The sequence below is a fragment of the Salmo trutta genome, chromosome 27 (assembly GCF_901001165.1).
Source record: "Salmo trutta chromosome 27, fSalTru1.1, whole genome shotgun sequence".
NCBI lineage: Eukaryota > Metazoa > Chordata > Actinopteri > Salmoniformes > Salmonidae > Salmo > Salmo trutta.
The window spans coordinates 45,626,074-45,643,627 of NC_042983.1; the positions used below are offsets into that span (position 1 = coordinate 45,626,074).

At 40.4% G+C, this 17,554-nt stretch overlaps 1 protein-coding gene across 2 annotated transcripts in view; it reads left to right on the forward strand.

Moving 5' to 3' along the window:
• mtmr12 (myotubularin related protein 12) overlaps positions 1-17,554 on the forward strand; it is a 37,112-nt gene that overhangs the window by 10,835 nt on the left and 8,723 nt on the right. For both annotated transcript variants that reach the window (XM_029718107.1, XM_029718108.1), the window contains exons 7-11: positions 5,918-6,041; positions 14,351-14,426; positions 14,598-14,695; positions 15,249-15,452; positions 16,449-16,519. In XM_029718107.1, the coding sequence (XP_029573967.1) occupies positions 5,918-6,041; positions 14,351-14,426; positions 14,598-14,695; positions 15,249-15,452; positions 16,449-16,519 (573 nt within the window). The remainder of the gene's footprint in view (positions 1-5,917; positions 6,042-14,350; positions 14,427-14,597; positions 14,696-15,248; positions 15,453-16,448; positions 16,520-17,554) is intronic.

A 17,554-nucleotide genomic window follows, 5' to 3' on the forward strand; every position in this document is an offset into this window, starting at 1 on the left:
TCCAGGTAGCTATAGTTACTGTAGAGAACACCTCGTATCCAGGCAGCTATAGTTACTGTAGAGAACACCTCGTATCCAGGCAGCTATAGTTACTGTAGAGAACACCTCGTATCCAGGCAGCTATAGTTTACTGTAGAGAACACCTCGTATCCAGGTAGCTATAGTTACTGTAGAGAACACCTCGTATCCAGGTAGCTATAGTTACTGTAGAGAACACCTCGTATCCAGGTAGCTATAGTTACTGTAGAGAACACCTCGTATCCAGGTAGCTATAGTTACTGTAGAGAACACCTCGTATCCAGGTAGCTATAGTTACTGTAGAGAACACCTCGTATCCAGGTAGCTATAGTTACTGTAGAGAACACCTCGTATCCAGGTAGCTATAGTTACTGTAGAGAACACCTCGTATCCAGGCAGCTATAGTTACTGTAGAGAACACCTCGTATCCAGGTAGCTATAGTTACTGTAGAGAACACCTCGTATCCAGGTAGCTATAGTTACTGTAGAGAACACCTCGTATCCAGGTAGCTATAGTTACTGTAGAGAACACCTCATATCCAGGTAGCTATAGTTACTGTAGAGAACACCTCGTATCCAGGTAGCTATAGTTACTGTAGAGAACACCTCGGTATCCAGGCAGCTATAGTTACTGTAGAGAACACCTCGTATCCAGGTAGCTATAGTTACTGTAGAGAACACCTCGTATCCAGGTAGCTATAGTTACTGTAGAGAACACCTCGTATCCAGGTAGCTATAGTTACTGTAGAGAACACCTCGTATCCAGGCAGCTATAGTGTGGAAACCTCAATTCTAGTTGTTTCTCAGTAATATTTATGCATATTTTCTGTGAGTTAGAAGGCTGAAGTCGTGAGAGAAGCCCCGAAGCAGCTTTCTGGAATGCGGTGGCGTTACCATGGTTACCCGTGATGGGTTCCAGCCCTTACAGGCAGTGTGTTTGGAGGGCTATTTACAGAGCTGTTGGCGTGATGAAAGATCCCTGTAGTTGGACCACTGTCACATTCCCTCTCGTCGTCAGGCAGGACTCCACAGGGCCTTTTGACTGTCTGGCCTGGCCAGCACTGGGGCCAGCACTGGGGCCAGCACTGGGGCCAGCACTGGGGCCAAGACAGGTCTGCTGCGACATTCCTCAAAGCTCCTCTGTCAGGGTCTATCCTCTCTCTTCCTTGTGGTCATGGACTGGTAACTGGCATTGACAGAGAGTATGACTAGCAGCTATGAAGCTGCCCCACAACATTGTTTAGTGTGGCGTTGAATTCCTGTCTCGCTCTGTCTCCTCTCATTGCTTGCCGCATGTTCACAGAGCGGTGACTTGACAGGGCTTGTATTAACGCTGAGATCTGCTAGCCTGCATGCCCCAGACAGGGCTTCTATTAACACTGAGATCTGCTAGCCTGCATGCCCCAGACAGGGCTTGTATTAACACAGATCTGCTAGCCTGCATGCCCCAGACAGGGCTTGTATTAAACACAGATCTGCTAGCCTGCATGTCCCAGACAGGGCTTGTATTAACACTGAGATCTGCTAGCCTGCATGCCCCAGACATGGCTTGTATTATCACTGAGATCTGCTAGCCTGCATGTCCCAGACAGGGCTTCTATTATCACTGAGATCTGCTAGCCTGCATGCCCCAGACAGGGCTTGTATTAACACTGAGATCTGCTAGCCTGCATGCCCCAGACAGGGCTTGGATTATCACTGAGATCTGCTAGCCTGCATGCCCCAGACAGGGCTTGTATTAACACAGATCTGCTAGCCTGCATGCCCCAGACAGGGCTTGTATTAACACTGAGATCTGCTAGCCTGCATGCCCCAGACAGGGCTTGTATTAACACAGATCTGCTAGCCTGCATGCCCCAGACAGGGCTTGTATTAACACAGATCTGCTAGCCTGCATGCCCCAGACAGGGCTTGTATTAACACAGATCTGCTAGCCTGCATGCCCCAGACAGGGCTTCTATTAACACAGATCTGCTAGCCTGCATGTCCCAGACAGAGCTTGTATTAACACTGAGATCTGCTAGCCTGCATGCCCCAGACAGGGCTTGTATTAACACAGATCTGCTAGCCTGCATGCTTCAATCTTCACACAGTCTGCATTACCAACATGCATCTTGGCCAAACAGTTCATCTCACCTCCAAAACTCACTCAAACCACCAAAACACTTCATACATGTCTCAAAATAAGCTCGTTGGACCAAAACACTGGCAACCATTCTCACTCAGAAAGCATAATGTTGTCACTCGTAACACACTGACCTGAAAAACACTAACAGGGAACATTACATAAATGAGGAACTTTTCTCTTTTGATGTTTTGTATGATTTTTCACATAAATCAGTATTTCATTATAGAATAACACCTTATCACTTTATTGACTGTACTAAAGTATATGTAACAAGAATGAATCAGAAATGCAGCAATTTGCTTCAATAGACTTAATTTTTTTTAAATATCTTTGCATATGGTAATTTACTTGTGGAAAATCTAATTCCTGAAATTCCTGGACTGCAGTAATAATTACAACAAAAAACATCAACAACATGTATAATCACTCACTCATACTGTACAGCACTGTGAGGGTTCTAGTTCTCGTTCTCTCCTGCATTCACAAGTTCTCATCAACATTCACAACTTCTGTCTTCTCTGGCAATGCATCTTGTAAAGTATCTTCTGGAATGTCTGGCAGTCTCCAGGAGAAGTGTCTCCACACCCTGGCGGTCTCCAGGAGAAGTGTCTCCACACCCTGGCGGTCTCCAGGAGAAGTGTCTCCACACCCTGGCGGTCTTCAGGAGAAGTGTCTCCACACCCTGGCGGTCTCCAGGAGAAGTGTCTCCACACCCTGGCAGTCTCCAGGAGAAGTGTCTCCACACCCTGGCAGTCTCCAGGAGAAGTGTCTCCACACCCTGGCAGTCTTTAGGAGAAGTGTCTCCACACCCTGGCAGTCTTTAGGAGAAGTGTCTCCACACCCTGGCAGTCTTTAGGAGAAGTGTCTCCACACCCTGGCAGTCTTTAGGAGAAGTGTCTCCACACCCTGGCAGTCTTTAGGAGAAGTGTCTCCACACCCTGGCAGTCTTAGGAGAAGTGTCTCCACACCCTGGCAGTCTTTAGGAGAAGTGTCTCCACACCCTGGCAGTCTTTAGGAGAAGTGTCTCCACACCCTGGCAGTCTTTAGGAGAAGTGTCTCCACACCCTGGCAGTCTTTAGGAGAAGTGTCTCCACACCCTGGCAGTCTTTAGGAGAAGTGTCTCCACACCCTGGCAGTCTTTAGGAGAAGTGTCTCCACACCCTGGCAGTCTTTAGGAGAAGTGTCTCCACACCCTGGCAGTCTTTAGGAGAAGTGTCTCCACACCCTGGCAGTCTCCAGGAGAAGTGTCTCCACACCCTGGCAGTCTCCAGGAGAAGTGTCTCCACACCCTGGCAGTCTCCAGGAGAAGTGTCTCCACACCCTGGCAGTCTCCAGGAGAAGTGTCTCCACACCCTGGCAGTCTCCAGGAGAAGTGTCTCCACACCCTGGCAGTCTCCAGGAGAAGTGTCTCCACACCCTGGCAGTCTTCAGGAGAAGTGTCTCCACACATCCTGCATTCATGGCCTCCAGTAAGGACATCTGGTCATGTGGATGGTGGTCGTAAACCTTCCACCTCCACGCAGAGAGAAAAACTCCTCTATGGGGTTTAGGAACGGCAGTACGGAGGCAGGAATAGTACTGATATCCTGGGATGTGCAGGAAACCAGTCTGTGACTGCAGTAGGAGTAGTGGAATGCCACATTATCCCACACAACAACAACGAAGGTAGGGGGAGTTTCTTGCCCTTCTCTCCTCCGTTGGCACAAGTCGATTAAGGCAGGTCATCCAGAAAATAAATGAGTCTCTCTGTATTGTAGGGGGCCAATGAGTGGTTTGTGTAACAGAAAACCATCGTTGGACAATGCTGCACACATTGTGATGTTAGCTCCTCTCTCTGGCCTGGGACATCCACGGTTACTCTCTGTCCAATCCCATTTCTTCCCCCTGCTGACGTGTTTTTACCAGGTTGAATCCAGCTTCATCCACAAAAGATGAATGTATGTGCAGTTTGCCTGGCTTCCATCTCCATTACTCTCTAAAATACAGTAAATGTACAGTTTTACAGTACTTTACATTATGCATAGCTGTGTATCCTGTTTGGTTATTGAACAGACATCTGACCTGGACATATTGATACCGGAGTTCTTTCACACGTTCACCGTTTCTCTCAAAGGGTACAGCTGCTTCATCCTTATTTTATGTTTCTCTAAGACTCTGGCAATTGTCGTTGTGCTGACCGTATTCACATTCCCTAAAAGTGATATTGTCTGTCAGCACTCTTGTCCCCAATTTCCTGCAGTTTTATTGCCATTGTTGCCAATTACCATGGCAACCATGGCAATTTCCTGCGCATCTGAAAATATTCTGCCTCTCCTTCCTGTGGGAGGTAACCTTTTGGATCCTACTGAAAAACACAAAACAAATCAATATATTTCAAAATGTCAGTACATGTAAAAAAAATGTGAACATACTGTTATTGTACTGTAATATGTAGTTCAATAATCATTGAAAGATGCACATCTCACCTGTTTTGCCGGAAAATTCGTACTATTGATGCAACTGTTTGCTGCAGATTTTGTTGCATCCTTAAACCGGCCTCTCAAAGAGAGGTTTACAACATGATCAGTAATTGTGGCCCTTATCAGAGACCACCGCTCTTGGTCTTCCTCTCCCTCTCCCTGCCACTCTTCTTTCCCCCACCAACCTGTCTTCCTTGATCCATGTTTCCAAACTAAATCATTCCCGAAGCCGTCTTTTTGTCTGTTTTGGTAACGAGACTTAAAAACATGACTCGTGGGTCGGCTTTCAGCTGTGTTTGGAATGATGAAATATTCTACAGAGGTTTTCTATATGTTTCCGTCTGGTTACTGCAGAAATGCACGACATTTACCATCATTCTGTTTTGAATGTGTTTCTGACAGTATTGGAAACTGTGTTTTAGCATTTGAAAACGTGTACTGCAAATATATAGTTTATTAACAGGTGGTGGAGTGTGAATGAGAAAAGAGTTGATGGATTTTGGAGAGAATGTGGTCATTGATCGCATTTTGTGTGAAAGCAATGAAAGAAAAAAAAAAGATTCACAATTTGGTCCACATACACTTCTGTTTCGCTTGACTGTGTGAAGAGTTTTGACCAATGTGACTTCAGTTTTGACCAATGCATGTTAGCAATTTAAAAAGGGGAAAAAACTCTTAACTCTGAGATCTGCTAGCCTGTATGCCCCAGCCAGAGCTCTGTTCACGCTGTCTTACCACTGCCATGACTGTCATTATCACAGAATGTCTATGCACAAGGCCTCCCGGGGGGTCTAAGGCATCGAGGCGTCACTACAGACCCGGGCTGTATCACAACCGGCTGAGATCGGGAGTCCCATAGGGCGGCTCACAATTGGTCCAGCATCGTCCGGGTTTGGGGAGGGTTTGGCCGAGGGAGGGGGGGGGTTTCTTTTACTTGGCTCATCGTTCGTTCTTTAACCCGGCGGCTAGCTTCCGGGGTTAAACAGGCGGGTGTTAAGAAGCGCGGTTTGGCGGGTTATGTTTCATTGGACGCGCGATTCAACCTTCGCCTCCCGAGCCCGTTTGGTGGAGTTGCAGAGATGAGACGTTCAAAATAATAAACGTCAATGACGATGACTAATACAGATGTATTCTCAGATCTGTCTCAGATGTGCAAACGGTGTAGGATCTGTAGAGCCGTTTTGTCTAACACTGCCTTTTTTGAAGATTACATAGATATGCTGTCCGGTGTGGTGACTATCTATGACCTGTTCACACAGTGAGGGAGGGGGGGGGGGTGTATTGAAAATGACAGTACCTTGTGTTTCCCCAGAGCTGCAGAGGAAAAACCAGACTGTGATGTTTGACTCTGTGGAGGACTGGACTCAGGACATGAAGAGGACTAAAGGAAACTGTAGACTGGTCTCGGAGAACAGCAACTTTGAGCTCTCTCCAAAGTACGGCCATTTTAATTTTATACAAATTTTAAACGTTTGACCAATGCCGTACGCAATATAACTGCTGTAACGTGCTAGTTGCATATCAATATAACGGCTGTAACGTGCTAGTTGCATATCAATATAACTGCTGTAACGTGCTAGTTACATATCAATATAACTGCTGTAACGTGCTAGTTACATATCAATATAACTGCTGTAACGTGCTAGTTACATATCAATATAACTGCTGTAACGTGCATATCAATATAACTGCTGTAACGTGCTAGTTACATATCAATATAACTGCTGTAACGTGCATATCAATATAACTGCTGTAACGTGCTAGTTACATATCAATATAACTGCTGTAACGTGCTAGTTACATATCAATATAACTGCTGTAACGTGCTAGTTACATATCAATATAACTGCTGTAACGTGCTAGTTGCATATCAATATAACTGCTGTAACGTGCATATCAATATAACTGCTGTAACGTGCTAGTTGCATATCAATATAACTGCTGTAATGTGCTAGTTGCATATCAATATAACTCCTGTAACGTGCTAGTTGCATATCAATATAACTGCTGTAACGTGCATATCAATATAACTGCTGTAACGTGCTAGTTGCATATCAATATAACTGCTGTAACGTGCTAGTTGCATATCAATATAACTGCTGTAACGTGCATATCAATATAACTGCTGTAACGTGCTAGTTACATATCAATATAACTGCTGTAACGTGCTAGTTACATATCAATATAACTGCTGTAACGTGCATATCAATATAACTGCTGTAACGTGCATATCAATATAACTGCTGTAACGTGCATATCAATATAACTGCTGTAACGTGCATATCAATATAACTGCTGTAACGTGCATATCAATATAACTGCTGTAACGTGCATATCAATATAACTGCTGTAACGTGCATATCAATATAACTGCTGTAACGTGCATATCAATATAACTGCTGTAACGTGCATATCAATATAACTGCTGTAACGTGCATATCAATATAACTGCTGTAACGTGCATATCAATATAACTGCTGTAACGTGCATATCAATATAACTGCTGTAACGTGCATATCAATATAACTGCTGTAACGTGCATATCAATATAACTGCTGTAACGTGCATATCAATATAACTGCTGTAACGTGCATATCAATATAACTGCTGTAACGTGCATATCAATATAACTGCTGTAAATCTGTTGCATATCAATATAACTGCTGTAACGTGCTAGTTGCATATCAATATAACTGCTGTAACGTGCTAGTTGCATATCAATATAACTGCTGTAACGTGCATATCAATATAACTGCTGTAACGTGCATATCAATATAACTGCTGTAACGTGCTAGTTGCATATCAATATAACTGCTGTAACGTGCTAGTTACATATCAATATAACTGCTGTAACGTGCATATCAATATAACTGCTGTAACGTGCTAGTTGCATATCAATATAACTGCTGTAACGTGCTAGTTGCATATCAATATAACTGCTGTAACGTGCATATCAATATAACTGCTGTAACGTGCATATCAATATAACTGCTGTAACGTGCTAGTTGCATATCAATATAACTGCTGTAACGTGCATATCAATATAACTGCTGTAACGTGCTAGTTACATATCAATATAACTGCTGTAACGTGCATATCAATATAACTGCTGTAACGTGCATATCAATATAACTGCTGTAACGTGCTAGTTGCATATCAATATAACTGCTGTAACGTGCTAGTTACATATCAATATAACTGCTAAACGTGCTAGTTACATATCAATATAACTGCTAAACGTGCTAGTTACATATCAATATAACTGCTGTAACGTGCTAGTTACATATCAATATAACTGCTGTAACGTGCTAGTTACATATCAATATAACTGCTGTAACGTGCATATCAATATAACTGCTGTAACGTGCTAGTTGCATATCAATATAACTCCTGTAACGTGCTAGTTGCATATCAATATAACTCCTGTAACGTGCTAGTTACATATCAATATAACTGCTGTAACGTGCTAGTTACATATCAATATAACTGCTGTAACGTGCTAGTTGCATATCAATATAACTGCTGTAACGTGCATATCAATATAACTGCTGTAACGTGTTAGTTACATATCAATATAACTGCTGTAACGTGCATATCAATATAACTGCTGTAACGTGCAAGTTGCATATCAATATAACTGCTGTAACGTGCAAGTTGCATATCAATATAACTGCTGTAACGTGCTAGTTACATATCAATATAACTGCTGTAACGTGCTAGTTACATATCAATATAACTGCTGTAACGTGCTAGTTACATATCAATATAACTGCTGTAACGTGCTAGTTGCATATCAATATAACTGCTGTAACGTGCTAGTTGCATATCAATATAACTGCTGTAACGTGCTAGTTGCATATCAATATAACTGCTGTAACGTGCTAGTTGCATATCAATATAACTGCTGTAACGTGCATATCAATATAACTGCTGTAACGTGCTAGTTACATATCAATATAACTGCTGTAACGTGCATATCAATATAACTGCTGTAACGTGCTAGTTACATATCAATATAACTGCTGTAACGTGCATATCAATATAACTGCTGTAACGTGCTAGTTACATATCAATATAACTGCTGTAACGTGCTAGTTGCATATCAATATAACTGCTGTAACGTGCATATCAATATAACTGCTGTAACGTGCTAGTTACATATCAATATAACTGCTGTAACGTGCATATCAATATAACTGCTGTAACGTGCTAGTTACATATCAATATAACTGCTGTAACGTGCATATCAATATAACTGCTGTAACGTGCTAGTTACATATCAATATAACTGCTGTAACGTGCTAGTTACATATCAATATAACTGCTGTAACGTGCTAGTTGCATATCAATATAACTGCTGTAACGTGCATATCAATATAACTGCTGTAACGTGCTAGTTACATATCAATATAACTGCTGTAACGTGCTAGTTGCATATCAATATAACTGCTGTAATGTGCATATCAATATAACTGCTGTAACGTGCTAGTTGCATATCAATATAACTGCTGTAACGTGCATATCAATATAACTGCTGTAACGTGCATATCAATATAACTGCTGTAACGTGCTAGTTACATATCAATATAACTGCTGTAACGTGCTAGTTGCATATCAATATAACTGCTGTAACGTGCATATCAATATAACTGCTGTAACGTGCTAGTTGCATATCAATATAACTGCTGTAACGTGCATATCAATATAACTGCTGTAACGTGCTAGTTACATATCAATATAACTGCTGTAACGTGCTAGTTACATATCAATATAACTGCTGTAACGTGCATATCAATATAACTGCTGTAACGTGCTAGTTGCATATCAATATAACTGCTGTAACGTGCTAGTTACATATCAATATAACTGCTGTAACGTGCATATCAATATAACTGCTGTAACGTGCTAGTTACATATCAATATAACTGCTGTAACGTGCTAGTTACATATCAATATAACTGCTGTTACGTGCTAGTTACATATCAATATAACTGCTGTAACGTGCTAGTTACATATCAATATAACTGCTGTAACGTGCTAGTTACATATCAATATAACTGCTGTAACGTGCTAGTTGCATATCAATATAACTGCTGTAACGTGCATATCAATATAACTGCTGTAACGTGCTAGTTGCATATCAATATAACTGCTGTAACGTGCTAGTTGCATATCAATATAACTCCTGTAACGTGCTAGTTGCATATCAATATAACTGCTGTAACGTGCTAGTTGCATATCAATATAACTGCTGTAACGTGCTAGTTGCATATCAATATAACTGCTGTAACGTGCATATCAATATAACTGCTGTAACGTGCTAGTTACATATCAATATAACTGCTGTAACGTGCTAGTTACATATCAATATAACTGCTGTAACGTGCATATCAATATAACTGCTGTAACGTGCATATCAATATAACTGCTGTAACGTGCATATCAATATAACTGCTGTAACGTGCATATCAATATAACTGCTGTAACGTGCATATCAATATAACTGCTGTAACGTGCATATCAATATAACTGCTGTAACGTGCATATCAATATAACTGCTGTAACGTGCATATCAATATAACTGCTGTAACGTGCATATCAATATAACTGCTGTAACGTGCTAGTTGCATATCAATATAACTGCTGTAACGTGCATATCAATATAACTGCTGTAACGTGCTAGTTGCATATCAATATAACTGCTGTAACGTGCATATCAATATAACTGCTGTAACGTGCTAGTTGCATATCAATATAACTGCTGTAACGTGCTAGTTACATATCAATATAACTGCTGTAACGTGCATATCAATATAACTGCTGTAACGTGCATATCAATATAACTGCTGTAACGTGCATATCAATATAACTGCTGTAACGTGCTAGGTGCATATCAATATAACTGCTGTAACGTGCTAGTTGCATATCAATATAACTGCTGTAACGTGCATATCAATATAACTGCTGTAACGTGCTAGTTGCATATCAATATAACTGCTGTAACATGCTAGTTGCATATCAATATAACTGCTGTAACGTGCTAGTTACATATCAATATAACTGCTGTAACGTGCTAGTTGCATATCAATATAACTGCTGTAACGTGCTAGTTGCATATCAATATAACTGCTGTAACGTGCATATCAATATAACTGCTGTAACGTGCTAGTTACATATCAATATAACTGCTGTAACGTGCATATCAATATAACTGCTGTAACGTGCTAGTTACATATCAATATAACTGCTGTAACGTGCTAGTTACATATCAATATAACTGCTGTAACGTGCATATCAATATAACTGCTGTAACGTGCTAGTTACATATCAATAAAACTGCTGTAACATGCATATCAATATAACTGCTGTAACGTGCTAGTTACATATCAATATAACTGCTGTAACGTGCTAGTTACATATCAATATAACTGCTGTAACGTGCATATCAATATAACTGCTGTAACGTGCTAGTTACATATCAATATAACTGCTGTAACGTGCTAGTTACATATCAATATAACTGCTGTAACGTGCATATCAATATAACTGCTGTAACGTGCTAGTTACATATCAATAAAACTGCTGTAACATGCATATCAATATAACTGCTGTAACGTGCTAGTTACATATCAATATAACTGCTGTAACGTGCTAGTTACATATCAATATAACTGCTGTAACGTGCATATCAATATAACTGCTGTAACGTGCTAGTTACATATCAATATAACTGCTGTAACGTGCTAGTTACATATCAATATAACTGCTGTAACGTGCATATCAATATAACTGCTGTAACGTGCTAGTTGCATATCAATATAACTGCTGTAACGTGCTAGTTGCATATCAATATAACTGCTGTAACGTGCTAGTTGCATATCAATATAACTGCTGTAACGTGCTAGTTGCATATCAATATAACTGCTGTAACGTGCTATAACTGCTGTAACGTGCTAGTTACATATCAATATAACTGCTGTAACGTGCTAGTTACATATCAATATAATTGCTGTAACGTGCTAGTTACATATCAATATAACTGCTGTAACGTGCTAGTTACATATCAATATAACTGCTGTAACGTGCTAGTTACATATCAATATAACTGCTGTAACGTGCTAGTTACATATCAATATAACTGCTGTAACGTGCTAGTTACATATCAATATAACTGCTGTAACGTGCTAGTTACATATCAATATAACTGCTGTAACGTGCTAGTTACATATCAATATAACTGCTGTAACGTGCTAGTTACATATCAATATAACTGCTGTAACGTGCTAGTTACATATCAATATAACTGCTGTAACGTGCTAGTTACATATCAATATAACTGCTGTAACGTGCTAGTTACATATCAATATAACTGCTGTAACGTGCATATCAATATAACTGCTGTAACGTGCATATCAATATAACTGCTGTAACGTGCTAGTTGCATATCAATATAACTGCTGTAACGTGCATATCAATATAACTGCTGTAACGTGCTAGTTACATATCAATATAACTGCTGTAACGTGCTAGTTGCATATCAATATAACTGCTGTAACGTGCTAGTTGCATATCAATATAACTGCTGTAACGTGCTAGTTGCATATCAATATAACTGCTGTAACGTGCTAGTTACATATCAATATAACTGCTGTAGCGTGCTAGTTACTTATCAATATAACTGCTGTAACGTGCATATCAATATAACTGCTGTAACGTGCTAGTTGCATATCAATATAACTGCTGTAACGTGCTAGTTGCATATCAATATAACTGCTGTAACGTGCTAGTTGCATATCAATATAACTGCTGTAACGTGCTAGTTGCATATCAATATAACTGCTGTAACGTGCTAGTTACATATCAATATAACTGCTAAACGTGCTAGTTACATATCAATATAACTGCTGTAACGTGCTAGTTGCATATCAATATAACTGCTGTAACGTGCTAGTTACATATCAATATAACTGCTGTAACGTGCTAGTTACATATCAATATAACTGCTGTAACGTGCATATCAATATAACTGCTGTAACGTGCTAGTTGCATATCAATATAACTCCTGTAACGTGCTAGTTGCATATCAATATAACTCCTGTAACGTGCTAGTTACATATCAATATAACTGCTGTAACGTGCTAGTTACATATCAATATAACTGCTGTAACGTGCTAGTTGCATATCAATATAACTGCTGTAACGTGCATATCAATATAACTGCTGTAACGTGTTAGTTACATATCAATATAACTGCTGTAACGTGCATATCAATATAACTGCTGTAACGTGCAAGTTGCATATCAATATAACTGCTGTAACGTGCTAGTTACATATCAATATAACTGCTGTAACGTGCTAGTTACATATCAATATAACTGCTGTAACGTGCTAGTTACATATCAATATAACTGCTGTAACGTGCTAGTTGCATATCAATATAACTGCTGTAACGTGCTAGTTGCATATCAATATAACTGCTGTAACGTGCTAGTTGCATATCAATATAACTGCTGTAACGTGCTAGTTGCATATCAATATAACTGCTGTAACGTGCATATCAATATAACTGCTGTAACGTGCTAGTTACATATCAATATAACTGCTGTAACGTGCATATCAATATAACTGCTGTAACGTGCTAGTTACATATCAATATAACTGCTGTAACGTGCATATCAATATAACTGCTGTAACGTGCTAGTTACATATCAATATAACTGCTGTAACGTGCTAGTTGCATATCAATATAACTGCTGTAACGTGCATATCAATATAACTGCTGTAACGTGCTAGTTACATATCAATATAACTGCTGTAACGTGCATATCAATATAACTGCTGTAACGTGCTAGTTACATATCAATATAACTGCTGTAACGTGCATATCAATATAACTGCTGTAACGTGCTAGTTACATATCAATATAACTGCTGTAACGTGCTAGTTACATATCAATATAACTGCTGTAACGTGCTAGTTGCATATCAATATAACTGCTGTAACGTGCATATCAATATAACTGCTGTAACGTGCTAGTTACATATCAATATAACTGCTGTAACATGCTAGTTGCATATCAATATAACTGCTGTAATGTGCATATCAATATAACTGCTGTAACGTGCTAGTTGCATATCAATATAACTGCTGTAACGTGCATATCAATATAACTGCTGTATCGTGCATATCAATATAACTGCTGTAACGTGCTAGTTACATATCAATATAACTGCTGTAACGTGCTAGTTGCATATCAATATAACTGCTGTAACGTGCATATCAATATAACTGCTGTAACGTGCTAGTTGCATATCAATATAACTGCTGTAACGTGCATATCAATATAACTGCTGTAACGTGCTAGTTACATATCAATATAACTGCTGTAACGTGCTAGTTACATATCAATATAACTGCTGTAACGTGCATATCAATATAACTGCTGTAACGTGCTAGTTGCATATCAATATAACTGCTGTAACGTGCTAGTTACATATCAATATAACTGCTGTAACGTGCTAGTTACATATCAATATAACTGCTGTAACGTGCATATCAATATAACTGCTGTAACGTGCTAGTTACATATCAATATAACTGCTGTAACGTGCTAGTTGCATATCAAGACGTTGCATCCTAATCAACATGTTGGTTGAAGTACTCTGTAGTTAACTTGGATTCCTCTGGTTTCCTGTTTTTTAATCCTATTATGAGTAAACCAACGCGACACGTCTATTTCCTGCAGGTTGCCTCAGTTTTTTATAGTCCCAACAAACGTCTCGGACGAAGACTTGACTAAGTACCAGGGAAAGGGATTACCGGTATGTATCTTTATTTATTTATTTATTTATTTATTTTAAGTCGTTTTGTGTCTGCTATTTGATTAAATTGAATATCTCACATTTTAATTATAGAACCGTAACTCTTCACTTGCTGTTATGGGTCAGTATACAAATAAATAAATGAATGTATTTGATAATGTCTGTTTTCAGATGTGGTGCTGGTCTCATCATAGCGGCTGTGCCTTGTTTAAAACCGCCTCTCTACCCCTGATACAAGAGGACAACGTCGCACAAACCTACACAGAGAAGTAAAACACATCCTGATTTGGTTACATCGTATTTATTTATTTATTTAACCGGTATAAAAATAAGTCTATATACAAAGTGAGCAAATGAGGTGAGATAAGGGAGGTAAAGGCAACAAAAAAAAGGCCATGGTGGCAAAGTAAATACAATATAGCAAGTAAAACACTGGAATGGTAGATTTGTAGTGGAAGAAAGTGCAAAGTAGAAATAGAAATAATGGGGTGCAAAGGAGCAAAATAAATACAGTAGGGGAAGAGGTAGTTGTTGGGGCTAAATTATAGATGGGCTATGTACAGGTGCAGTAATCTGTGAGCTGCTCTGGGTGCTTAAAGCTAGTGAGGGAGATAAGTGTTTCCAGTTTTAAGAGTTTTTTGTAGTATTGAGTATTGTCTGTGTTTTTAATAGTGATGAATGCTTATGTATCTACTGAGTTTTATAAAAAGTTGTGACTATGACTTTTTCCAGTCCGTAGGTTCCCTTTAAAAAAAAATAATAATAATAATTTTTAAATGAAGTGTACCGACTTTTTGTGTAACACTGTGAGGTGTGTTACAGAATGTTGACGGCAGTGGCTCACAATCACCTGTACTCAGTGAAGACCGAAGACCTGTCCGACACACTTCCTGCCGTTCAGGACATCCTGTTGTCTTACAACCGGTTCAAACAGTTCTTCCTCATCGACAATACGACAGAGTTCTGGATGTCCGATATGAAATGGTTTTCCTCACTCGACAACTGTGGATGGCTGGACATCATCAGGTCAGATTTTGAAAACCAAACTTCTATTTTGTCCAGTGTTTTTTTTAGAATGTTCACTCGGGAGGCCAGTTTATTAGGTACACCACCCCGTTCGCTCCTCCAGACAGTGAGCCTGGTGGCCGCTATATTAAAAAAACAGGCATCGTTACTGTTCGGTTGAACGTTAGAATGGGGGCGAATAACCTAAGCGACTTTGAGCGTGGTATGATCGTCGGTGCCAGGCTAGCCGGATTCAGCATCTCAGAAACGTCCGGCTTCCTGGGTCTTTCAACGCACGACAGGGTTTACGGAGAATGGTGCGACATAACAAAACATCCAGTCAGCGGCAGTCCTTTTGGAGGCGAAAAACTGCTCGTTGATGACAGAAGTCGAAGGAGAATAGCAAGAATCGTACAGCCTAACAGGCGGGTCACAAACGCAGTGCAACAGTGGTGAGAAGAACAGCATCCAGGAACGCACAACTCGTCGGTCCTGGTCACTGATTGGCTATTTGTAGCAGACGACCACACCGGGGTTCCATTCCTCTATCAGCTAAAAACAAGAAGAAGCGGCTCCAGTGGACTCACCAACACCGGACGATAGAGGAGCAGAAAAACACAGCCTGGTCTAACGAATCCCAGTTCCTGTTGCATCATTCTGATGGCAGAGTAAGGATTTGGCGTGCATGGACCCGTCCTGCCAGGTGTCACCGGTACCGGCTGGTGGCGGTGGTGTACTGGTGTGGGGAATGTTTTCCTGGGTAAAGTTAAGTTCCTTGATACCAATCGAGAAATGTTTTAGAATGCCATACCATGTTGAATCCATACTGCCGAAGAATTCAGGCTGTTCTGGAGACGGACAGACGGGGGGTCTGACTCGGTACTAGATGTGTGTGTCTAATAAAATGGCCGCTGAGTGTATTTGTCCAGTGTTACCAATGTATTTGTTAGGATCTTGTCTCACGCGGAGAGTCGATGCCTCGTCTCACGCGGAGAGTCGATGTGTTGTGTGTTGCAGACAGTGTCTCCAGAAGGCTGTGGAGGTAGTTGAGTGCCTGGAGAAGGAAAACACTAATGTTCTCATTATGGGTAAGGACCAGTTATTTGAGGAAGGTTGTATTTTATTTGACAAAGGTTTGGCCACACAGATCAGATCCTGTGTCCTGACATTTTGTTTGACATATATATATTTTTTATTTACTTTACTTAAGAACATTTGTCCTACAATGACTCTCAGGAGAGCAGTGGCAATCGTTACTTAGTGGACTATCCTCAATAAAAAATAAATAATAATAAATGAATTGAAGGTAAGCTAATTGACATTGCCACGAGCAGCACCGGTGATAGTGAGATAAGCGAGATGCAAGACATTGCTCTCAGTCACACAAAGTATCTGCTGTTTACAGTGTGGTAACCAGGGCACCAAAACAACAGAAGTTGACCCTCTCGCATTCAACTTTCTTAGTTGTTGAAGAAATTGACCCACTATGCTGTTTACTTTCTGTGTCTACGTCATGTCGCTGAGTCTACCATTTAAATATGTGTTTGTGTACCAGAGGAGGCTGGTTAGGACCTGTACTGGATCCTACCTCTATATTGTATAGTACCAGAGGAGGCTGGTTAGGACCTGTACTGGGTCCTACCTCTATATTGTATAGTACCAGAGGAGGCTGGTTAGGACCTGTACTGGGTCCTACCTCTATATTGTATAGTACCAGAGGAGGCTAGTTAGGACCTGTACTGGGTCCTACCTCTATATTGTATAGTACCAGAGGAGGCTAGTTAGGACCTGTACTGGGTCCTACCTCTATATTGTATAGTACCAGAGGAGGCTGGTTAGGACCTGTACTGGGTCCTACCTCTATATTGTATAGTACCAGAGGAGGCTAGTTAGGACCTGTACTGGGTCCTACCTCTATATTGTATAGTACCAGAGGAGGCTAGTTAGGACCTGTACTGGGTCCTACCTCTATATTGTACAGTACCAGAGGAGGCTAGTTAGGACCTGTACTGGGTCCTACCTCTATATTGTATAGTACCAGAGGAGGCTGGTTAGGACCTGTACTGGGTCCTACCTCTATATTGTATAGTACCAGGCTAGTTAGGACCTGTACTGGGTCCTAC